This window comes from Tachysurus fulvidraco, chromosome 15 (assembly GCF_022655615.1).
Source record: "Tachysurus fulvidraco isolate hzauxx_2018 chromosome 15, HZAU_PFXX_2.0, whole genome shotgun sequence".
Taxonomy (NCBI): domain Eukaryota; kingdom Metazoa; phylum Chordata; class Actinopteri; order Siluriformes; family Bagridae; genus Tachysurus; species Tachysurus fulvidraco.
Window position 1 is genome coordinate 5,873,265 of NC_062532.1, and position 25,052 is coordinate 5,898,316.

General features: G+C 41.1%; 1 protein-coding gene across 4 annotated transcripts; it reads right to left on the reverse strand.

Annotated features, from left to right (window-relative positions):
• Positions 1–116: 116 nt before the first annotated feature.
• On the reverse strand, positions 117–24,251 carry LOC113659188 (amyloid beta precursor protein binding family B member 2). Of its 4 annotated transcripts, none has more exons than XM_047800849.1 (15): positions 24,095–24,245; positions 21,903–22,054; positions 19,351–20,370; positions 18,381–18,556; positions 18,124–18,249; positions 16,696–16,826; positions 16,184–16,244; positions 15,534–15,701; positions 15,320–15,447; positions 3,247–3,361; positions 2,698–2,770; positions 2,224–2,307; positions 2,005–2,120; positions 1,646–1,828; positions 117–1,335 (listed from the first exon to the last, which is right to left on the reverse strand). In XM_047800849.1, the coding sequence occupies exons 2-15, from the start codon at positions 21,913–21,915 to the stop codon at positions 1,159–1,161; spliced, it is 2,571 nt and encodes an 856-aa protein (XP_047656805.1). In that variant the 5' UTR covers positions 21,916–22,054; positions 24,095–24,245; the 3' UTR covers positions 117–1,158. The 4 variants fall into 4 exon arrangements, with proteins under 4 accessions (XP_047656805.1, XP_047656806.1, XP_047656807.1 ...); XM_047800850.1 differs by having other exon boundaries at positions 2,224–2,304; positions 24,095–24,244; XM_047800851.1 differs by lacking the exon at positions 21,903–22,054 and having other exon boundaries at positions 24,095–24,251.
• Positions 24,252–25,052: the final 801 nt, after the last annotated feature.

Below are 25,052 nucleotides of genomic sequence, written 5' to 3' on the forward strand. Positions count from 1 at the left end.
GGTGCTTTAATGGAGGAACGGTAACTGCATTTTTATCTTGTATTGGAGTTTTATTATACTATTAAAACATAGTTTAACAAAATAATAACGGTGAATGAATTATGCAGTAGCCGGAATATAGTTTTTTTGACATTTAATCGTAATTTAAACACAACTGGACATGCCACACACCCATATGAAACAGATCTTAAACAAAAGAACACAAATGTTTACATTAGCTTAGTTGTCCATTGTTGCTTTGCTTAGCTGTATGTTAGTTACATTAAGTTAATTTTACACTAGTCACATCGAAAATCACCTTAGAGATGTATGTTCTTGGAAAAGATGATCTTGCAGAAGAATTGTGTGGTAATTTCTGACTGAAATTGTTCACTTGTTGGTCAAAAAATTTAACTTGCTGTGTAACTCAAAATGTCTGTAATCTCTAACTTACTCAAACTGTTTCTCAAGTCATAATCAAATCCTTCAACTCAGGAATACTGAACTATGGCATCACCAACAATGGGACGAACAGTACACTAGACTTTACCAGTAAGGGGCTCTGAATGAAGTGTAATTTGAGACACAGGAATCATAAAAATGATAGTAAAATCATGTGCTACATACTGTATGCTTCTCTTAAGGGGGGGTATTTTGGGTAAGTATGGGTCCGGCACCATGGACTGAAGTAATTAGGATCCTTCAATCGTGTGCAAGCGATTCTCAAACAAAACCTACCGAATTCAACATTTCACCTGTTTCTGTATTTTCAGCCTAATGGGGTTTAAATACAGCTTTATTTTGTACCGAGGTTGTACTGACTTAACACGCCGATGCAACGGCTTAACATGATTCTGCCGTCAGACATGAAAATGAATCTTCACTAACATCAACATGATGGTAACAGAGTAATACACATTGTGGTCGTGTGTCTGTTGGCTTAAAAATGAGTGTAATTGTGTGGCTTTTGTCCAAGGTGTACTTCAGGGAGCACTTAGAGATGGTCAGAGTTCAAAGAGCTACGGGTGCAGACTTCACCCATAAGGTCATCTCTCTTCCTTTCCACTTCCTTGTTTCTGATCATTAGTTTCTCCTTGGCTGTACAGAGTTAACTGTGTTTTATTTACATGTCCTGACCGTGACCTTGACCTTGACCGTGACCGTAGCTGAGTTGCACCGTCATTGGTGAGGCATCTCCGGGGCAGGCTTCTTTTTCAGAGTGTCTATGATAGACTGGACGCCACGCTTCATGCTGGTAGTCACACGCCGAGTCACAGAGTCTGAAGAAGATGGAGACGAGCAGGTGGAGGATCTCTGAGAGGAAGAGTGAGAGACCAGGCATTTCTGATAGCGCAGCTGAGAGAAAGAGACAGAACAGGAGGTTAGTCTTCTAGATCCAGTTCAGAAAAAATCATGTTAAGGATGAACGCGCTAAAGTGTTCGTGTGTCACAAGTATTAGCACCCAATACACCTGATTTTATTCTAAACTATTATACAGTAGTTCACCTGGGGACATGTCCTGAAGAAGTTACAGATATTTAAATTCTGCTGGACACACAATTGATCATAAACAAGAATCTAAGCTTCTACTTCATTAAATACGTTAGTGGGTTTGCGGGATGGTTGTGCGTGTGGGGATTTGTGTCGTGGGGGGAGGGGCTTTACCATGCAGGCAGACTGCACGGCTTCAGACACACTCCCTGCATTTGGCTCACACCAGAACACGTGACACTGAAAATGCTGGTTGCCCGTGTCCATGATGAAGGCAAACGTGTGCACATCGTGGCCGACGCCCATGAACGAAAGAAAACGCACACGGCACTCCACCAGCACTTCCTCCTCCTCCTCCTGCGTGTGCACACACAAACAAACAGGAATGAGTTGCTGCATTCATTTAATCTTCAACGTTTTTGTGCCTTTATTGCCTAATTTTTCTCCGTCTTTTGGCTAAGGTCTGTAAGAAATGCAATGAACATTTTTCAGCTTTCCCTCTTCTGTGTGTGGGTGTAAAGAAAGACATTGACCTTCTCTTTGATAACGCTGACTGTCGCATCTTCCACGTTCAGCAAAACTGCAGTCCAGTCATCTTTCCCCGTGGACGACAGCAGACTGTCAATCGCTCCATTTATTATGTCCATCCCTGACAGAGAGAGAGAATAGAGATGCTAGACTGGGTTTATGCAAGTGTGTGTGTGTGTGTGTGTGTGTGTGTGTGTGTGTGTGTGTGTGTACACGCAGGTTACCTATGGGACGAGACACAGAGGTCATTCCCAGGTAGAGAACATGGAAACTCTGTTGTAGTGCAGTGTTTGGAGTGGGAAAGTCTACTGAGAGAAAACACACACGTGAGGCTGAGAACATTAGAGGTACAGATGATTCCATTTACTGAAAGAAAGAATAAAGAAAAGACAATGAGAAAATGGCAAGGAAGAAAAATAAATGAATTTTGAAAGACAGAACAAGTAAGCGACACACAACATGGAAACAGAACAATAAAAGGAGGAATGAACATAAAGTAAAATACAGCAAAGAGGAATAAAGTAAAGACAAAAATAAGGTTAAAATAAAGAATGAAATGTAAGGAATGGACCATGTAAAAAGAATAGAACATGGGTAAAAATAAGAGAGAGACAGGCTTTAAAAGAAGAGATGAATAAGCAGGAGAGCTTTTAAATGCACACGCTTCAGTGTTCAGTAAATCTTCCCTCGTTCTTTACCTTGTAGTGGGACTTCAGTGCCAGGCAGGGACGAGCCGCTTGCCGCTTTACCGTTCTTCTTCTCTGCCATAATCTGGAGAAATACAGTATGAGTTTCAGATGACCTCTCATAAAAACACTGCATGCAAGTGCACACTTGGGACATCAGTCTTGCAACCGGTGGCCTTTTGAGATAAATTTATAACAGCTATAAACCTGAAACATTTAAAGCTGTCGCTGTGACTTTTACAAAGTCCTTACACTGGAGACTCCTTCCAGAGATACTAAAACATCTAACCATGCTACCAAACAAGTGCCTGTGGAACCTGTTACTATAGTAACAATAACACACGTGTGTTAATTCTTAGCAGAATAACTGCTTAGCAATTTAATTTCAAAATGCTGAGAAACTAGAAATAAAATATTGTATCGTTATATGGAACTAGTCTAGGAACCGCTGTAGAGAATGGCTGAAATCTGACCAAAAATACAGAGAATCACATCAAGGCCATAATTCAGAGCCCCTCAAGAAGCTTATCTGGTTTTGTCAGAGCACAGAGCAATTCTCACCCTGGAGCAGATCTGGTTCAGGCTGGCAGCGATGGCTTCTGCAGGACTGTCACACTGGAACACGTGACATTTCAGCACGTGTGTGTTTTTATCCCGAGCCACATATGCAAAATCCCTGCAAATGGCAAACAAACAGATGCTAAAACATTCAGTCCAACTCCTCTGACATCTCATAGCAGCATTGAATAAACACAGTGCAAGAAAAAGAGGCTGAAAAGTCCTAGACATATACTGTACTTGGTTTCTCACTTTGATGTTCCAGGAGGAAAAACATTTCTGCAAAAGAACATTCAAATCCTGCGCATCAAAGTTATATCCGTTCTAAAAATAGCCCCAAACAGATGTGAAATGAGGATACAAAGTGAGGCGGGTGCACTAGGGGATTACACACCAGCACTACCTTACAAAAAAGGGGGGGGGGGGGATTTTCTAGTTTATTTTCTCTAGTTCATCTGTGTGCTCCACATCCAGCAAAAGTGCTCGCAACTCCATCAACTGTGCACTTAAGAACTTTCTGAAGTTATTAAACCAAAATCTCCTACATGAGCCTTGATAGAACAGATTCTATGCGTGTTTACCGTAATAATAGGACGTTAATTAGACATGAAATTGTGGGACACGCTGGGAGAGATGCGTAATTTCAGGTATGAAATTGGTTGGAGAAGGTAAGATGCTGAAGTAAGTAGCATAGCAACAGTCAATGAAATATGCGATTTAAAAAAAAAATAAATAAATATCACTAGTTTACCTGCAGGTGTGTGTGTAAGATCTGGTCTCAGTCGGACCCTCTCCCACAGAAGATCTGACCAATCCTGCCTTCTGCTACAATAAGGTTGATCAATCCTGTCATCTCCTGCAGAGTGTCTGCCCAAGCCTACCCTCTCCTACAGAATCTCACCTTCTCCCACTGAAGCATCAACTAGTCCTGCCCACCCATGCAGAAGGGTTTAACCAGATTGTTAATGTCCTGCAGAAAGGTTGTCTACACCTTCAATCTCCCACAGAGGTTTGTCCAGTCCTGCCCTCTCCTTCAGAAGGTCTAATCATTCCCCCATCCCTACAGGAAATCTGACAGATCTCACCTACTCCCACCAAAGGCTTGACCAATCTGGCCTTCTCCCATAGAAGGTTCAACCAAGTTTTCCTGCTCCTCCACAAAGATTAACCGATTCTGTTACCGAACTGTTCTGTTGGAGGTTTGACCAAATCCCACCCTGGTTCCACATTAACCTTGACCAGTTTCACCTTCTCGCACATATCTTTACCAATCCCAGCTATTCCTATGGAACGTTTGACCTCCCACTCCCACAAGTATACCAGTTGTATTTGAATTGAATTCTGGCATACAGTAGAAGCGTTTATCATCAACACATATACATTACAGCACAGTGGAATTCTTTTCTTTGCATATCCCAACTGAGGAGCTTGGGGACAGGGGAGCTTGGGGACAGCTATGATGCAGAACCCCTGGAGCAGGGAGGGTTAAGTGGCTTGGCAGTGCTGGTGCTTGAACCCAAACCTTCTGATCAACAACACAGAGCCTTAACCGCTTGAGCCACCATTTCCCATGATTACATGACAGTTCGCTAACTATTGTTACTTAATCAATTATGTGTTTGATACTTCTATGGAGTGACTAGATTAGCATCAGCTATTATACTCTCCTTAATCCACCAAGATTAGCTAGGATATTAGCTAGTACAAATGGCATTAAACACAAGCAGAATAGAGCCAAAGACGAATAAGAAAATAAACAATCAATTATTTATACAGTAAAATAAAATATGCATGGAGCGAGCAGATAGTGAAGCAGTTGTGATGGGAAAAGCTGTTGAGTGCTGAAGAAATCTAGGGATAAGAGCCATTCTGAGATTTACAGTACATTTTAAAATTTCAAAACAAGATATGGCCTGTTAGCACTTACAACATAGCAGCTCTAAACAGGCATTCCCTGAATAGCATTGACGTATAACAGAAATTGCAAATCCCTCCATCTTAACGACTTTCCCATCCTTGAAACCTGGCTGTTACAAAGCTTAAAGGCACTGGAGACTCCTTCCATATATATGATTTGACATTTGAGAACAACACAGTGCATGAGCAGAACTAAATAATACAGAGACGACTGCACAACTGACTGCAAGCTGAAGCGAAGCTGCTGATTGGTCAGCTCAACTGCTATAATACCTATTATTACCTCATAGCTGGAAATAATCTGGTTTGCCAAGTGTAAAGTTTCTTCAAAACAAAAGTCTCCAGAGCGCATGCACACAGTAATGGCGAGGGAACACAGCCAAACCAAACACTACAAATTCAGTAGACTTCAAAGCGTGCACTGAATTATGGGATTTCCAGAGGGGGGGACCGAGTTGCCTCATAGAGTGAAGTGGAAATCTAACCTAAATACACAGCGGGAACAAGAAACATCCATCTTGTTAGCAGTACAAAGTATGTACGTGTGTGTGTGTGTGTGTACAGGATGACTGACACACACTGCAGTAGCACCGACCCTGAAGCAATGCATGCTGGGAACTTCAATCCCGGTAGATAGAGGGTGGAGAAATGCAAGGTGCAGCAGATGCTATTATTAAACCATGCGAGTGCGTGTGAAGACCTTGGCTTTATCGCTCCAGCCTCCAGTTGTATTTATGACTCAATTACCCACCATGTCTCTTCTTAATTGTACAGACAAATTTAGAGTCAATAGTCCAGTGTGTGTGAGATTTACAGGAGTTTGGACTGCGAAGACGCTCGTCTTCTTGTTTCAGAAATTTGCGTGTGTGTGTGTGTAAGCTGAGATCTCATCTCTATCTGTTTATGTTCCATTACTGCACTTCCACAGGGAGACACACTCATTACGCAGCTACACACCTCGGCTATTTGACAATCAGAACACACACACACACACACACACACACGCTGCATGGCAAATACTGAACTGCATTACATTACATGAATCATATGTAGGTGAAGAATCTAATTAGAGGCGAGATAAAAGAGGAGAAGAGAGAATGTGCCATTTACATAAAATGAAGTCCGTGCACTAATAGACCACGGTTCTAACCATCACACGTTTGGAATAAGGTTCTCTAAAAGGTTCTGTCTAGGAGATCCCAAGTCACACAAATCGAATCTTGCGATCTCAATTTCTTCAAATTTTACGTAAGGTAAAGATATAAAGGAACTGCGGATGTGATGTCACAGGAAACTACTCCAAGTCGTTTAGGGTGCAACGTTTCTGTGTAACAGCGCATCCAACATGTACAATTATTTATTCATTAAATAATGACTGTGTGAATTTTTTGTCTTTTATATGAGATAAACTAGATTTTGTTCTCTCTTATGTTATAGCAGCTGTAAATGGTCAGGAGGAGAAAACTAAGCAGGAAGTGGAAAAAGAGACAGAGGAAGCAAAGGAGTAGAAAGGGAGGAAATGGGGGAGGAAGAAACGAGCATGTGGAGGAGGAGATGAAGTGTAGATGAGATGAGGAATATAGTGAAGACAGGCATAAAAGAGATGAGCAGTGGAAGGAGAGGGAGAGAAAGGGATTTGCCTGTGAATACGACGGAAAATAGGACAGGAATGTTAATAGGAGGAAGAGAGAAGAAGGAAATAGGAAGAGGAAGAATAGGACAGGAAACGAGTGATACGGGAACGAGGAAGAGCAGAGGGAGATTAGATAAAGGGAAGGAAATTGAGAAGGAGATTAGTAAGGATGAAAAGAGGGGAGTATTGTAGTGAGGATGAGAAAGAAAGGACTGAAATTTGAGATGGAAAGAACAAGAACGAGGAAATAGCGGAGAACAAGAGAACAGCAATGGCTTAGGGGGTATAGTGTGTGTGTGTGTGTGTGTGTGTGTGTGTGTGTGTGTGTGTGTGTGTGTGTGTGTGTGTGTGTGTCAGGCAGGCCTGCTAATCAGTCCCTGAGTTGCGTTTATTTAAGCGAGTTCGCCTCTGCATCGTCTCATCAATCATCTGCGCTCATTTATCCCCCTCCATTCATTTATTTCACTTGCTGTTCTGTTCACTTGTCTGCAGAAATGAAAAAGGACAGTGAGCCTCGAACCAAAACTGCAGATACTAAAAACACTAACATTTGTCATTGCTACATAAATTATGCAATAATGTGCTGCATAAAAATAAATAATTGCAACATTTCTTTCCACTGCAACACGAGAGTAGCAAAACACTGAACTATAGTAAAGAGATTTAAATATGAATAATCAGATTAGAGGAAAAGAAAGAGTGGAAGGAAGAGAGAATAGAGAAGAGAATAGGCGATAGGAGGGAAAAAACAGAAGAGACGAAGTGAAAGGAAAATGGAAATAGATGATATTAATAGAAAAGGAGCCAGGAAAAAAAAAGAAACTGAAGAGGAACAAAAAGAGGCAAAAGAAAGGGTGATGTGGCCAAAAAGCAAAAGGGGATTAATTGTGAAGATGAAGAAAGCAGGGAATAAGGAAGAAGAGGCCAGGATGGGAATAATGTACTGTAAGTACATGGAGAGGAAAATGAGAGGAAGGAAAAGAGGAAAAAGAGCACAAGATGTAAAAGAGAAAGCTGGAAATCCGGTAAAGGAGGGGAAGTTTTGCAGAAGAGGGGAATTAAAGAATTGAGGAAGAAGAAAAGAAGAGGAAGGAGAAGTTAAAAGAAGGAAACATGGGGTAATAGTTAATAACAGTAAAAATAATAATAAATAAATAAATAAATAAAACCAGCATAATAATGGGCTCTGTGTGTGTGTGTGTGTGTGTGTGTTTATATCTCTGTGTGTGTCCATTGCAGGAATGTTGGACCTTGTGGGGACATGTGACTGGTCCAAAAGAGGAAAACTGCAGCTTTGATTATTTTAAATAAGAGTTCGGGTTAAGTGCAGGCACTATATTAAAAAGCTACAGCAATAATTATATCAGTTGAAAGTCCTCAGAAGGAGAGCAAGCCAAGTGTGTGTGAAAGAAAGAGACAGAGGGAGAGAGAGAGAGAGAGAGAGAGAGAGATAATTTGTCACGGTCGGTGGTCATTAGGCTAATATCACAGCTTAATTACCCATTAACATTGTAAAGTTGTTTACATGACACACTCATCTGCTCTCCTGTCGCTGCCGCTCACATCCCTGACTGTAAATCAGCCTGAACCTTATTACCCATGAGCACCTGCTCAGTGCATTCACACACACATCATTACCTAGATACCCCCTTCCACCCATGTTGAACACCAGAATGGTGCAAGTAGGCAGTGTCTGTAAGACAAACACACACCAAAATGGCAGACACAGGACTGGAAGATCAGAGAAATGCAGAGAACCTGCACTAAATGTGTGCCAACGTGGCAGGAACGAGAAAGGCTGGTAGAAATGTCCTAGCAATGCTAAACAGCTACATGAATTAGGTTTGGAGATGTTATTTGTTACTTTGGATTGCCCCATCAGTAAAAGAAAATTAAATATACTAATTAAAGTGTAATCAAAATTATACTCATTTAGTGTCACGACAGAACGTCAAAGTCCTGTGCAAACGTAACAAGTAACTAAAGTTAACTCGTCATTGATATGACCAAGTTCTTACCCACACTTGCTGTACATGACTAAATACTGAACTGTCAAAATTTCCAAATGTGACTGATAAAGTCTGCATTTATTTTGTTTATAGATCAGTCTTTACCCAAACAGCACTGCAGTACTTACTGAGCAGCCTCCAATGCAGCGTTCTGAACATTTATTTTTAAACTCTGCAGCAAATTAAGACTAAATGAATATAACTGGCTGGAGGAGAAACGAGAGTCCTACTCCTGATGTATCTTTTCCCTTTCAACGGGTTTTCAGAGGAAAGCCAAAATATTTGTGTGAAAAAAATATAATATATATTCTTAGACTTTATTGTACATTATACTAGCGTACTGCATTTATGTCTCTGAGACACCAGAACCACTTCTACAGGAACGATCATCCAACTGTCCCAAAATATCTCTAGCAACTGTTACTCTGCCAATTTTCCTTGCCAGTGTTCACATGTTCTAAATTTGCCACAGGGCAGGTGTTTCTGGGACAAATGTTCTGTTAAAATTTATCAACCTGTAATTATCAACGATGTTTGGATCATCCACTGGGTCAGAGTTAAGTCCACTGGGTCAGAGTTAAGTCCACTGGGTTAGAGTTAATCCATTGGGTTGAGGGTTATATACACTTTGGTTAGGGTTACGTACAGTGGGGTTAGGGTTACGTACAGTGGGGTTAGGGTTAGAGACAGCGGGGTTAGGGTTACAGACAGCGGGGTTAGGGTTACGTACAGTGGGGTTAGGGTTACGTACAGTGGGGTTAGGGTTACAGACAGCGGGGTTAGGGTTACGTACAGCGGGGTTAGGGTTACAGACAGCGGGGTTAGGGTTACAGACAGCGGGGTTAGGGTTACGTACAGTGGGGTTAGGGTTACAGACAGCGGGGTTAGGGTTACGTACAGTGGGGTTAGGGTTACGTACAGCGGGGTTAGGGTTACAGACAGCGGGGTTAGGGTTACGTACAGCGGGGTTAGGGTTACAGACAGCAGGGTTAGGGTTACGTACAGTGGGTTTAGGGTTACCTACAGTGGGTTTAGGGTTACCTACACTGGGTTTAGGGTTACCTACAGTGGGTTGAGGGTTACCTACAGTGGGTTGAGGGTTACCTACAGTGGGTTTAGGGTTACCTACAGTGGGTTTAGGGTTACCTACAGTGGGTTTAGGGTTACGTACAGTGGGTTTAGGGTTACCTACAGTGGGTTTAGGGTTACCTACAGTGAGGTTAGGGTTACGTACAGAGGGTTTAGGGTTACCTACAGTGGGTTTAGGGTTACCTACAGAGGGTTTAGGGTTACCTACAGTGGGGTTAGGGTTACCTACACTGTGGTTAGGGTTACCTACACTGTGGTTAGGGTTACCTACACTGTGGTTAGGGTTACGTACAGTGGGTTTAGGGTTACCTACAGTGGGTTTAGGGTTAAGTACAGAGGGGTTAGGGTTATTTACACTGGGGTTAGGGTTACGTACACTGGCATTAGGTTTACGTACAGAGGGGTTAGGGTTATATCCAGTGGGTTGAGGGTTACGTACAGTGGGTTTAGGGTTACGTACAGTGGGTTGAGGGTTACGTACAGAGGGTTTAGGGTTATGTACAGTGGGTTATGTATGTTTGATTAGGATTACGCATGTGGGTTAGAGTAATGTACATTTGGTTAGAGTATGTATGTTTGCTAAAGTTCAAAAACTGTTTCTTAACCATAACCAGTCAACTGTACATATTTCATACAAGAGAGTGCACTTCCAAAGTAGGTCTACATCTTGCTTGTCAAAATAAAATGGTCCGATTTACGCAGCTCTCAAACATCTCGTCTCATGTCTTGGAATTCTGAGCCTGTTACACACTTGTCCCTGGGTGGTGCACACTTCTGAAGCATGGGGGAAGTCAACAAGGGCAAATCAAATCCCTGTGCTTATACAGAAGGAACGCTCCTCTCCCACCACACACACACACACACACACACACACACACACAATTCTACTGACTCTACACTTTCTGAGGTCAGATTTATAGACACACTGTGAGACAGGGAATTAATGAGAACAAGCGCTAAATCAGAGAGAGAGAGAGAGAGAGAGAGAGAGAGAGAGAGAGAGAGAGAGAGAGAGAGAAAGCGCTCAGGTGAACAATACCATTCAATTAGAGGAAAATGGGAAGGAGGAATGAAAAATGAATAGCAAGTGAGAACAAGGTGCTGAAACCTGTGTAGTGGAGGACAGTGCTGCAGGCAACGGATGCAGTGGGGTGATATGGAAAGAAAAAGAAAGATGAAAGCACAAAGCTTTGAGTTGAGAAAGAGGCAGTAGATAGAGTGATGAGGCACGAGAGGAAAGACAAGAAGGAAACAAGTACAAGAGATGAAAAATCAGCAAAGAGGAATTCCCTAGTCACAGTGTGTGTGTGTCTGTGCAGAAAAAGGTTAATGATCTCACTGTGTACTACAAGCTATATGTCTTATAAAGGGCAATGGTATCAGGAATTTTAAGTGGGCCCCACTGTTAAAAGGGCAACTCTGGTTGTATTACGGAAAGGAAATTAATGCGTGAACAACAGGGCTGAACGATTTGCATTTTTTTTCCTTACTGATATTGTAGTTGCAGACACTCGCGGTCTACCACATTTAACAACAGTTTCCCGAACAGTGCAGTCCAGCCGCAATGAACAAAATTTCACAGCATAATGATGACTTAAAAGATACAAAATGCACAACGGATATTATTTCTGTACGAATAGAAATAAATTTGAATTTGCTATGAACTGGGGACATACTGTAACATATACTACCTGCACGGGTGTAAAGGTGTTTCTACAAGCCTATGGTCAGTGTATGAGGCTATATTGGTGATTTTCCCTTGTATCAGATGCATTTGCAAAGCATCACCAGACTATAATCTTTAATATTACTTATGAATCCGTACGTAGTGATACCCTTGCCTGCTATAGAAACAGGATTAAAGTTGGTGTAGGTATAAACCAGTTAGCTCATCTTAAAGCTCAGGGGAAGCTAAAGCCACTACTATTACTATTCGTTGTAAAGTGGGCGGAGTTAATATTGAGTAAAGCAGGAGCCAGAGTTCACCTCCCCAATCACAAGGTTTATCCCTCTCAGTGGATCTTTACCATAATGTTACATTTCTCTTACACCAGTCTCTCCACCATCACTACTCTCTCTCTCTCTCTCTCTCCCCCCCCTCATCCGTCTTGCTCTTTTTCCCGCTCTCCCTGCCCTCATTTGCTCTATAACATTTTAGGACATGAAGAGAACACACCAGTAAATCACTGTGTATGTGTGTGTTTGTACACAATCCTAAACGGAAATCATTTTGTGTTTCTGAACTGAATGTTTTGGACGAATCAATAGACATACACAAAATTACCATAATGCATATTGAAAGACAGACAGGCAGACAGTAAGACAGGCAGACAGACAGACAGGCAGAAAGAAAGCGTGTAACGGAGGAAAGCTCTCAGGAGGGAACAGTCAGTGAGTGTGAGGAGGACTGAAGCTGCTGGAGCACTATTATGACATCATAAGCAGGCAGTTACAATTCGAATCCACACACACATTCTGTCTCAGTGTTTCACTGTGAAATAATCACACTACAGCTGCAATTTGTAGTGTCTCAACTGAACACAGATTTAAAGAGAAACTCAAGACAAAAAACACATCCATCCACTGAATCCTAATCCTATCCCACTCGCTTTCCCACTTTCCCCTGAGCTACTCTCTCTCTCTCTCTCTCTCACACACACACACACACACACACACACACACACTTCTTTCCTATTTCTCTATGGAGATGAGGAGAGTTCATCTTTCATACATGTCCTTCCTAATATACTCCACTGAGACAAAGACACACACACACACGCAAATGCTTAATTCTGCAACCCGGCAGAAAAATTACTCACACTAATCTGTCTCTCTCTCTCACTCGTTCTAACTCTTTCTCTTTCACTTACACACACACACACACACACACACACACACACACACACACAAAACACCTGGCACCTGCTTTAAGCAAAAATGCAAGAACACAAAAATCCAGAGCGAAGGAAACGCAGCAGGCAGAGAGAGAGAGAGAGAGAGAGAGAGAGAGAGAGAGAGAGAGAGAGAGAGATGGCTAGAGAGACAAAAAGACAGAAAAGAGGGTGTGATGGACACATGAATAAAGAAAAAGATGGGACAGAGATGGACATGGGGAAAGAGAGACAGAAAGAATGATGGAGGGATGCGTACAGAGGAATATGCACTCACCGAGTCGGACATCTCTATTAGCACCAAGCTGCTCCTGGGCTCATTATTCCCACTTGCGCACACCGCACTTCCCTCTGTCCTCCACTCATCCGTCACACAGTTCTCTCTGTGCTCCCCTTCCCCTTCACTATACCCTCCGTCTCTCTCTCTCTCCCTCTCTACGAGAGCCTTCCTAACATACACGCCTCTCACATCACTGCAAGAAGCCCCCCTCTCTCTCTCTCTCTCTCTCTCTCTTCTCCCCTCTGTCCTTCACTCCACTTTTCTCTCCATCTCTTCATTTTATCTTTTTTTTTGTTTATTTACTTATAAACATGTTCATTTATTGTACATATTTAAAAAATAATAATAAAAATAAATAAATAACATAATTCTTCCTCTTGCTCTCTTTTATCTCCCTTTGCAGGACACAGGTGATGGGAGGCAGAAAGCAACCAAGATAATATAACCAAGAACCAAAATAATGAGTAGAAAAAAAACACATAAGGAGAAAGAGTGAGAGATGAAGGGAAAACAAGAGGTCTAATTAATGCAAAGGGGGAAAAACAAGAAAAAAGAGGGATGGAGGAAGAGAAAGAAACGTAGAGAAAGAAACATGGATAAAGAAACATGGAGAAAGAACAATGGAAGAACTCGAGGAGTAAAAAAAGGCGGAAGGACTGGAGCGCAGGGAGAGAAATGGAAGGATTTTCAGGACAGATTGAGGGTGAGAAAACACCTGGAAGAAAGCAAACAGAGCGAGAAGAATGCTGAAGGGGGATAAAAAATTTGAGAAACTAGAAAAGTGAGAGACAGAATGAGTAAAGGAGAGAAAAAGTGACAAAGAGAAGGAAATGTTTTCAGGAACAGTAGAAGGTGAGAGAGACAGATGGAAGTGAAGAATGAAAGAGTGAGAAAGATAATGTTTGTGTGTGTGGGGGGGTGAGCTTCTCAGGAACATGGAGCTTCAAGCGGTTTCCTCTTTCTCCCTGTTCCTCTTACACACACATACACACACACATGCCTACACATGCCTACACATACACACACACACATGCCTACACATGCCTACACACACACAGGCTGAGTGCTCCAGAAATAGAGCTGTGAGATCAAATCCCATGGAGCCTCCATCCGCCTGAATCTCATTTATTCACTTATGCATGTGTGTGTATGAATGTGTGTATGTATGTGTGCGTGCGTGCGTATTTAACAGATTTGACAGCTCCCCAACTGTCCACTAGGAAGACATTTAAAAATCTCTGTGCAGAAACACGGCTCTAACACACAGCAGTTCATTCAGATCGCGGTCTACACCGCCATCTTGTGGCCAGCTCATACACTGCACCTCCCTCCTTCACTTCAACCGTTAAGGCTTTCTTCTAGTATTTTACCCTTTTAGCACCCTTTCGGATTAAAAAATAAATAAAAGCCTTGCCATTAGTGAATGAGAAACAGTAGGCAGCAAACTAAACAAAGCTAATTAATCACCTGCTCAGTGTGAATACTGTGTTTACATTTAGTTACACACTTAGCTTGTTTGGCTAATCTGAAACCAGAAGGAGCTAAAGTGAAGTAAATATCACAAAGATCTTAGCTACTGCATTCAAACGTCCTCCTAAACTTCTCTTAGATCTCCTTCTGCGTTTAAATACAGCATCAACCAAGCAAGCACCCGAATATTTAAGCAAATATAATTTAAACAAATTGAACATAGCATTTTTCTTAAAAAAACATAAAAATCCATTAAATGATAGCAGTATGCACCCAAATGGTAATACAACAATCCAATGAAAATGATGCTTTATGATTAAAAGGCATCACAGGGCAGCGTAGCACCAAGAGGAGGAAAGTGCTATCTGCCCTCTTCTATATACACAATCTACCTACAGAGAGGCACAGGATTGGAAGCCACACTCACTCACTCACTCGTTTTCTACCGCTTATCCGAACTACCTCCGGTCACGGGGAGCCTGTGTCTATCTCATGCGTCATCGGGCATCAAGGCAGGATACACCCTGGACGGAGTGCCAACCCATCGCAGGGCATACACACCCACTCTCATTCACTCACGCATTCACACACTACGGACAATTTTCCAGAGATGCCAATCAACCTACCATGCATGTCTTTGGACCGGGGAAGGAAACTGGAGTACCCGGAGGAAACCCCCGAGGCACGGGGAGAACATGCAACATGCAAACTCCACACACACAAGGAACTGGACCCCGACCCTGGAGGTGTGAGCAACACTTAACTATGAAATCAAATCGTAACTGACCTGCTTTGGCCCCGCCCAACTCCCCACACACTGATGCTGCCGATTGGCTGAGAATGGAGAAGGGTGTGGTCTACAGGGTCGATCAAGGTCAGAGTGGCATCCTGCAGCACTAACAGCATTGCTTTACCCTGAAAAAGAAAAAATAGTGCCTGGGATGTTGCTATATCTTTAACATTTTCAAGTCCAGCTCACTCTCACTGTCCATCATCTTTACCTCCTCCATTTCCCCCGCACTCTCCCTTTCTCTCCGGCGCAGTGTGCGGGTGTAAGAGTGTGTGTTCGATTGCTGGAGGAGTCGGATGCAGTCGCTGATGACAATGCTGCCAGACACCATGTCGGCTTCACACACTTCCATCCAGCCGAGAGAGCGCACACGAAACACCTGCAACACACACACACACACACACACACACACACACACACACACACACACACACACACACACACACACACACTTCCTCATATATCATCCCTCGCTTCATTTTTTCCCTTTCCACTTCTTTCCTTTTCCTCCTCTTCCCTACTTTCTTTTCCTTCTCACTACTTAATCACTTCCACTTCATTTCCATCTTTTCCTTACTTTTGTCTCCTCCTCTTTGCAGCCTTAATTTTCTTCTCTTCCCTTAGAGTTCCTGCAATGTTTCACCCTCCTTTTTCTGCTCTGTGTTCCTGCCACTTTCTTCCTGTACCTTTTCCTTAACTTTCTCCTCCTTTTCTCTTGTACATTGTCGTTCCTGTTTAATACCAGCAGGGGACAGCAAACCGTCTTAACGTCAATGTACAGTTCACCTCTACAACCACATGATGGCGATGTGCATAACAATTATCAATAAAATTATAATGAACCAATCAGTAAAAACTCACGTGTGTCTCGAAGTCATTGATAGGGATCACTGTATCAGCAGGAGGAGGTGGAACTTTAGATCTAGAGAGAGTGAGAGAGACAAATTTAACAAGCAAGACAGATGGAAGAGGGAAAGAAGAACAGGGAAAGAAAAAGAGAGACAGGAACAAAACAAAATAGAGGAAACAAAGAAATAAAGAGAAAATGAGAGAGTGGCATAGAAAGACAAAAAGATTCAGAGCTTAATGTCTATAAATAAATTAGAACTAGAATTTCCTCTCTTCTTCTTATTCTCTCTTCCACTGTCCTTCCTCTTCACCAAGCTCCCTTCATTCCACCCCCTTCCTCAATTTCATTCCTTCTCTTTCCTCATCTGTTCCCTGTCTCTTCTTGCACTCATTCTTCATTCCGAAGCCCTTTCTTCTTTTTCCTTACTCCTCTCTGCCTTATTATATTTCCTATCCTCCCCCCCCTCCTTTTTTTAAATTTCCTATTACTTTAGAACTAAACAGAAAGTAAAATGTATATATACCTGGTGTATCTCAGGTTTACGTAGCTGTACGGCATACAGCGAGCCCCAGCACACTCTTGCTCCTGCTGCTCTTCACCTCTCACACTTTTACTTTGTCTGGAGTCAGAAGGGGCGGCAGTCTCCTTCAGGTCCTGTAGGAAGTGCAGTGAACCTCAATCGCTTATATGTGTGGCAGCCAAGAAAAACCAAGTCTTTGAACTCACATTTCCCAGAACACACTGTGGCCTACAAACATGGCCACAACAAACTATATTCCCCAACTCTATGGATAAACATATTAATGGACATGCAAATCGATAGAGGAATGACAAGATGGACATATTAAATGGATGGATGGATGGATGGATGAATGGGTGGGTGGATGGATGCATGGTAAGATGGATGGATGAGTGGTTGGGTGGGTGGATAGATAGATAGATAGATAGATAGATAGATAGATAGATAGATAGATAGATAGATAGATAGATAGATAGATAGATAGATAGATAGATAGACAGACAGACAGACAAACCCATAATGGGCAACATAATGGAAAATAATTTTAGACAGTTGGACAAATAAATAAAGGGATTGAAGGATGTTTGGATGCTTGCATATGGACACGGAAAGAATGGTTGGGATAAATAAGTGGCATTTTGAAATTTTCCTCTCTATATATATAGTTCTTAAAAATAAATAAACAAACAAACAAACAAACAAACCTTGGTTTCCTGATCTTTAAAATCTTTACTCTTCGAAAGACTAACTCTTCTTTACTCTTCGAAAGATAATTAATCGTTTCCATTTTCCTTGATCAAAGTCAGAGTAAATCTCTTTGCTCAAAAATTCATTCACTATTTTCCATCTTTTTAGACAGTATCACATACCAGCTGCATTAATATTGAATTACTAAGTGCTCTGATGCTTTTACAGAGCCCCCTATCCACCCCTCCACCAACCAATATCATTTACCATTACGTTATCCATCCGTTCATTCATCCTTCTCTCTAGGACATGATTCACAATAACAGCTCTAGTCAATAGCGTGGGTCTTTAATGACTGCCGCACTTATAGTCTTGTATCCTGCCGGACATGACTGACTTGTGGTCCTGAAAATGTATGCATGCTCTGCAGTGCACGTTGATGGGTTTAACATCCTGAGTGAATCCTTTTCTATAATCGCAAACACACAACATTTAGCTTGCAGTTCTACGAATGGCTTCATTTCTGAAGTGTTATGGCAGTGTAAAGCATCATAAGGTACGTTTCTTAAAGAAAGCTCGGCACTGAGAACAAGCGCAATGTGACGGATAAAAGAAAGTTTTTAATTATTTAAAGGCTTATGTAAAAGCTTTAAAAAAAAAGCTAAGAAAAAAAGACAGCTGCATTCAGTTTAAGCAAAGCTGTTGATCGGTGTTGTGTAAAGTGCGTGTCTGTGTGTGTATTACCAGGTAGTTGTTATTAAGGAAGCTGCCTGTGGTTGCTTCATAGCAGAGTGAGGATGAGGAGGGTGAAGAGGCAGCAGATGAAGGCACAGGCTCAACAGAACTGTCTGACACGATACTACTAGGCCTCTAAACACACACACACAAACACGTCACATTATTATATATAAAATCAATATCATTTACTTATACAAATACAATTAGAGACTGACCACACCCTTCTTGCCCTCAGCTATAACATTGTGTATCTGTGTGTGTACCTCACACTGAGTCTTAGATGAGGGAACGCACAGTGAGCTTCCCCCACCTTCCTGGTTCTGTTTGCTATCGGTTACGGGTTGGTCCTGTTGCGTTTTGCTGTGCCAGAGATAAACATCAGACACCACATCATCCTCCTTCTGCCAAACAGGGGGCAGCGCTGAGTCACTGCATGGACCTGCAAGCCGACGCACATGCAGAATAAACACACGCATATAGCATATCTATATATACCCTCACACACCGATGTGTTGCCCTGGTAACATCATTTGGATTTAAAGATAAAGACTAGATTTAGCGTAAGAGACACAATCACACACACTTGCAAGGGAATTAAGCAAAGATATTACAAGTGCTTGCGTGATAAGAGAGAGGTGATGAGAAATGGACGTAGGATGTGTGAAATGAATCAGAAACAAACTGTCTAGTGTTCAGAGAATCTTGATCTGAAATGATAGTTGTGGTAAACTGATGGACACATAAAACACTGACAAATGGACACACAAAGATGGATAGAATGAGAAGTGGGTTAAAATATAGATAAATGGGTGGACATATGAATGGACATGCAGGTCGATAGGAGAATGAACAGACGGACATATAGATATTGGATGGACGGATGGATAGATGGACGTAATCTGGAATGAGATGGCTGAAGTAAGTTTGGACAGACAGACATTTGAATGTGAATTGGATGGACATATGGATAAAGGAATGTATAGATGCTTGGGAAGATTGACGGACAGAATGGGCAGATAGATGCAAGGAAGGTTGGATAGATGGATATATTGATAAAGGAGTAAAAGATGGAAACAGACATATATGGAGGACAAATAAATATAATGGACATCTGGATTAATGGATCATCAGAAAAAGCAAAAAAGTTGAAAAGATGAATATATAAATGGAATGAGATGTCCAGATTGACAGACAGATGAATAAATAGACTGATAAGCAGGAAAATAAACTCACCTGTTTCCTGTGGTGTCTCTAAAGACGGACTCTCCTGAGACAGAGTTGTCCAGCTTGAATCGTCATCCTCCTCTTCTTCCTCCTCCAACTGTTTGTCTTTTTGTTGTGCCACAATTAGTGGGGGCATGGGCAGGGAATTCGGTGGGACCAGAGAGCGGACTAAAGGCAGGGAAGTGGGTGGGGTTTCCTTTCTTTCACCTGCAATTGGTGGTTTTGACATAACCTTTGGCCCACAGTCTTTGCCACTTTCTTCCGTCGCACACTTCATAGGAGTGTGGGCGGGGCTCAGGTGAGTGTGGGCAGGGCTCTGGTGCTCTTCTTCCTCTTCATTGGCCAGGAGCAGCAGGTGATTCTGAGGGAGCGTTAAATGAGCCTCCACACGATTTTCTTTTGCCCAGTTTTGGAGCTCCAACTTGGGCATGCACGGTTTCTCTTCTTCTGGTGTCTGGATTTCTTTTGCAGGAGATTCTTCTTCTTCTTCTTCTCTGTGATATTCCAAAAAACTTTTTGTCCTTCGTCTAAAGGGCATGTTTTTCTCGACATCTTTGGCAAAGGTATCTGGCCAATCACGCCCACACTCGGCCTTGATGTCATTGCGATTTGTGTCCTTTCTACTTAGGTCGAATTGTGTTTCCTTTAGCTGTAGATTGGTGCCATTTTTTGCTAGTTTGGTATTAGATGGTGAGAACGACAGAGAAAAAGAACATAGGGAAGAGGAAGAGGCAGATTTCTTGGGAACAGGTTTAACCCTTCCTTGGGCAGAACTTCCATCCAGCCCCATAGCATTCTGCAAGTTGGCCATGGCATATTTCTGGCGGTTCTTTGGGGGAGCAGCAGAACCCTGTGTCTCCACAGAAACACCTCCTCTTGTGATGTCACGGCCCAGTTGTTGATTGAGAGAAGAGCGGAGATTGAGAGATGTGGGTGGGGTCACTAAAGGGCTGCCACGATTGGTCGACTCTAATGTAGAGGCGCTGCGTCTGAGGGCAGGCTTGTGCAGCGACATCCTTGGCTGGTTGGCTAGATTTGAGAACAAAAGAAAAAAAATTATTGAATTTATTTTGGATGTTACCATTTCTTACCCAGTAGTTAGGATCCCGGTGTAATATGACTCACATTTCAAGCCATTTTGGCTATGATGTTTTTGACCTTCCAAAAGTAATCAGTCATCCATAAACACAAATCTTAATCCACCAAAGCACAGTCCATAATAATTATTTTTTAGACTTTATCTTAATTTTTGATTGGCAGGACGAAGTGGATGATGTGCAGGGCCAAATACCATGCATTGGTACAGTACAATATGCAAAATACGCTAGATAACTCTTTTTTCAGAATTTTTTATTATAGCTATGACCGTTTTCTTGGATTAATTTTTTTGTCTAACAAAGTTTTATCTTACATATATAGATCTCCATAGTTATGAGGCTGATTTTAAGGGTGTCACATTTGAGTTTTACCTCAGGCGAGTTTTGTGCACTGGCCGTTGTGGGTTGTTAAACTCGGTTTCATCCATTTTGTTTCAAACGAAATATCACACTGACTGTAAGGTGTGTGTGTGTTTTTTTTTTTTTTTTTGTTTTGGGTTTTTTTTCGGGGGGATTGGCTCAATTACTGTTTACCTCACAAAAGACTGTCAAGTCAGCGAACCACCTAAAAAAACAATCTGAACACATAGCATATATAAATATAAGCCTACCTACACACCCACACAAGTATATACTTAAAATTTATGTGAACCATGCTGGTGGAAAGTGTGTTAGCAGCAGATGTGATTTGAGACAAGCTTTTTTTCAAGGTGATGAGGCAGCACAACCGCAGCAGCATTGTCCTAACCCCTATAAACAGAACACACATGCGAGCGCGCGCACACACACAGCTAATTCGCAGAGTATCGATCATTCTAATCAAAGTAGCATTATTAGCATCGCCGTACTTGAGGCAATTAGCTTCACCACTATCCTTTCTTTTCACTTCTTCAGCCTAATGTATAACTATCATAAAATTATGGCAGTTTAACAACACTAGTAAAGTACAACTTTGTAACAATTAGGTAGCTAATGAGTTTGCTTGGCTAAGTAGCCATAGCAAGATTTTATCTGCCTAACTGAGTTCACAGCTTGACAAAAAGCTGAATGCATCGCAGTCACCTAGCAAACCATTTGCATTTTTCAGATATAATCTTGGGATTTTGCTTTATGTTTACTAGCATTTGTTCTCATCGGCAGTTCAATGTTATTCCCATTCAAATGTTATCTTTTCTATAGCAAATAAAAAACCTGAAATTGCTTATATGGTGATGTTTAAACATTTTTGAAAAATTGTTTTCTTTATTGTTTTTAGTCTTGTTTATAACCAACAGAGATTCCCTGTTTATAATCGACAGAGATTCCCGCAGGAACAGCTGTTTATAGCTGATATAACCTTTGTTATTTTGCATACATTCCGCAATATTAGGTTTAACTTTAAATGTATTTATTCTAACAAATTTAAAGGAATTGATAGCAGTCCAAACAGTATAATTATTCATTATTTAAAATGAAACACATCACCAAATTGCAGCATGGTCTCCTCCTGGTAGTCCAGGGGCTGGCTCCCATGCTCTCATTGCTGCGACACGGGTTTGATTCCCTGGCAGGGAGCTAACCCAGCCATTGAAGGGCAATGACCAAGCCACAGTCCAGACCTGAGTCCAACTAAAAATCTGTAGGGTGAAAAAACCTGAAGTGAACTATGCACAGGAAATATTCTTAGAATTTGATGGTCTGGAATGTTTTTTGTAGGACAGAATGTATATTGGCAAATCCAGACACACCGTGCGGATAGACTCTTACCATAAAATACTGAATGGTGGAATAATGGTGGATTGTAACTTCAGGCATTTAAACGACATGCTACCTTCACCCCCCTTTTTTTTAAATTTGTGCATTACAAAGCATGTGAAAGATGAGAGCTCTAGACAGACCTAATCTATTTATAAGCACCAATGTCCATTTCCTGTAAGTACATCAATAGCCTGTACTGTAAGCTAGATTCAGTCCAGGGTGGAATTTATAACAACAACAACAAAAAACATTTACATTACATCAGGGAGAAAAATACTTAAACCTAAAAGGGATGTTCGAGATGAAGTCTAAATTTTAAATTAATTTCATCAAACTAATACAGAACACAGGACGCCATTTAGCAACTGCTAGAAAGGCAAAAATCCTGCTGCAACTATAACATGTGGGTCATATTATCCCAGTTAGTAACAGACATCTTCCTAGATAATAAATATATTTGAATACATGTTTTAAGTTAGGTTAAAACAAATATTTAATGTCACTGAAAACAAGCGACCTAATGCACGCAATCACTTCACACTCAACAAACCGAAACAATGAAGATGAAGTGTATCAATCATCGTATACAATAAATCTCGAGTAGTTAGAGAGACATGGTGATATTTTCCAGGAGCAAAACCCGCGCGTGTGCAGTTATAGGAAAATAATAAACGAGACTATGTCACATGGCCTGACTCTAAGCTAGCAGACTACTCTTGATTAATTTCCTATAACAGCTCTTCATAACATGGTTTATTCATCTTAAGCAACAGCAAGTGACCAACAAGTGCAAAAAAAAGTTCAGTTACAATTCCAAGTTGTAAAAATCATGACGTCATGCTGGAAAAAAAATAACTTGTTGCTGAACGTCCACAAAACAACCTTACTCATGTTATCACTCATGCTGTATGTTAACATCTTGTTGTTTTTTTCTTTTTCTCCTGAAATCTAAAAACTTTACAGTTGATTTAGGCTGAAATTGAAGACCTCTTCCAAATAAAAATAAATAAATCAATTTTCATTAATTACTACGCTTTTAATCTGTTGATTTTTAACCAACCGCCGCGAACGTTTCTGAGAACAAGCACGTAACCCATAACGATAGTCCAAGTCACTGGCCAATCAGAAGCACGGATTTAAAACGATACTCGAAATGCTAGACTTTTTTCTTATCTAGGTAATTCATGTTTTATGCGTTATTGTAGTCCGACAAAAAAAAATGAAGCATCATAAAATAAAATCGGAAATTTAAATTAAAACCTTGGACACAAAAAAAATATATCAATAATTATCAACTCAATAATCTGTTTACTCTTGCATTAATCGTCCATTAAAAATAATAATAATAATAATAATAATAATAATAATAATAATAATAATAATAATAATACGCAGCAGAAGACTATTATTATTATTATTATTATTATTATTATTATTATTATTATATTTCGGTTTGACGCTGGCCAGGGTCCTGATCTTCCATCTTGCAAATCAGATTATTCCTAATTGCAACTATTATCACATTATTATATTGTGCATGCCTACACAACGCATACACACACCCGCATCAGCTGCGACCTGACTGGCATTTTCCATGAAACTGCAGGCCCGTCTGTTGCACTTCACACTAAAGCATGACACAGCAATAGGAGGGGAGGGAGGGGGGGGGGTGATATCTCTCTCACACACACACACATACACAACAAAATCACGCACGTGCATATTTCCAACTAATTATTATTTAAACGCGTGTTTGTTTTTGTTTGGGTTTATTTACAGCAAGCATCACACAGCATCATCTATTGCAGAAAGTTGGTATATAAGGATAAGGCACCGGGCGCTGCCCTGTGCCCCTGCCACAGCCTGGCATCATCCCCTTGTGCACATCAGCAACATGTTTCAGCAGGAAAAACACTCACCTCCGTCCAACACAGTGACACGGTGAAGATATCAGTCCCCTCAAAATAATGTCGTAATAGCTCGAGCTGCAGTGTGTGTGCGCTTTTCAATCCAGTTTCCTTCGCTATCCGTCATCAGAGTTTCTCTCCTCCCTCAACACCGCCGCTCTGCTTGTTGTGGAAGGCCATCGGAGCCACAAACACCAGAATACAAACCTCACGACGTCATACATCGTCTGCATGAAGCCTGTTAATTGTTTGAATATTGGACGTGTGGTAACGTGTGGATGGGTGTGCTTTATGATCAAATCAATAAAAAAAAAATTAATTTCATTATATAATTTCCCTCTGATTGTAATATATCACTCTTTTCAGAACATTAAGACAGCCAACAATGGTACTGTAAAATAAAACTGGTTAAAATTGTTAGTTACATTTGTTATTTATGACTAAATTGCAGTGAATTAGCCAGCAAGCTAAAATATGTGTTGTAAATGAGATTACACCATATTGTCCATATTATATTATTTTTTTACTCTCCTTTATTGACTTCATTCTTTATTCCATTCGACTAATAACTCGTTCGTTTGCTCAAATGCAACACATTATGGCTGTGATCCATAGGCAGTGTACATTTAAAATTTGCAGTGTTATTGATCCCTTTGGCGTTCCGTGGCGACGAAGCGCACCCTGATGCTCGCTCCCGAAGACACCAATCAGCGTGCCGAGCGCGGGGCGCGCGCACAGCTGACCGGATGACATCATCGAGTTTAATCACTGCATTAACGTGTTTAATGTCTGACCTGATATTTCTCTATTTTGATACATGCTCTTAAAGCAGTTTTTCCAACTTGTTGCAGTCAATGGCATTTTCCAAATGATTAAATAATAATAATAATAATAATAATAATAATAAACTGATGTATATTTTAAAGTGATTTATTATTTAATTATATAATAAGGAAGAATGTGTTCTTCC

What these genes read in the sequence shown, in the direction of transcription:
- LOC113659188 (XM_047800849.1), bottom strand. An exon ending in TCAATGACTTCGAGACACAC is followed by an intron (nt 15,702 to 16,183) that starts GTGAGTTTTTAC and finishes TGTGTGTTGCAG; the next exon opens with GTGTTTCGTGTGCGCTCTCT. An exon ending in CCGTGCAGTCTGCCTGCATG is followed by an intron (nt 1,336 to 1,645) that starts GTAAAGCCCCTC and finishes TCTTTCTCTCAG; the next exon opens with CTGCGCTATCAGAAATGCCT.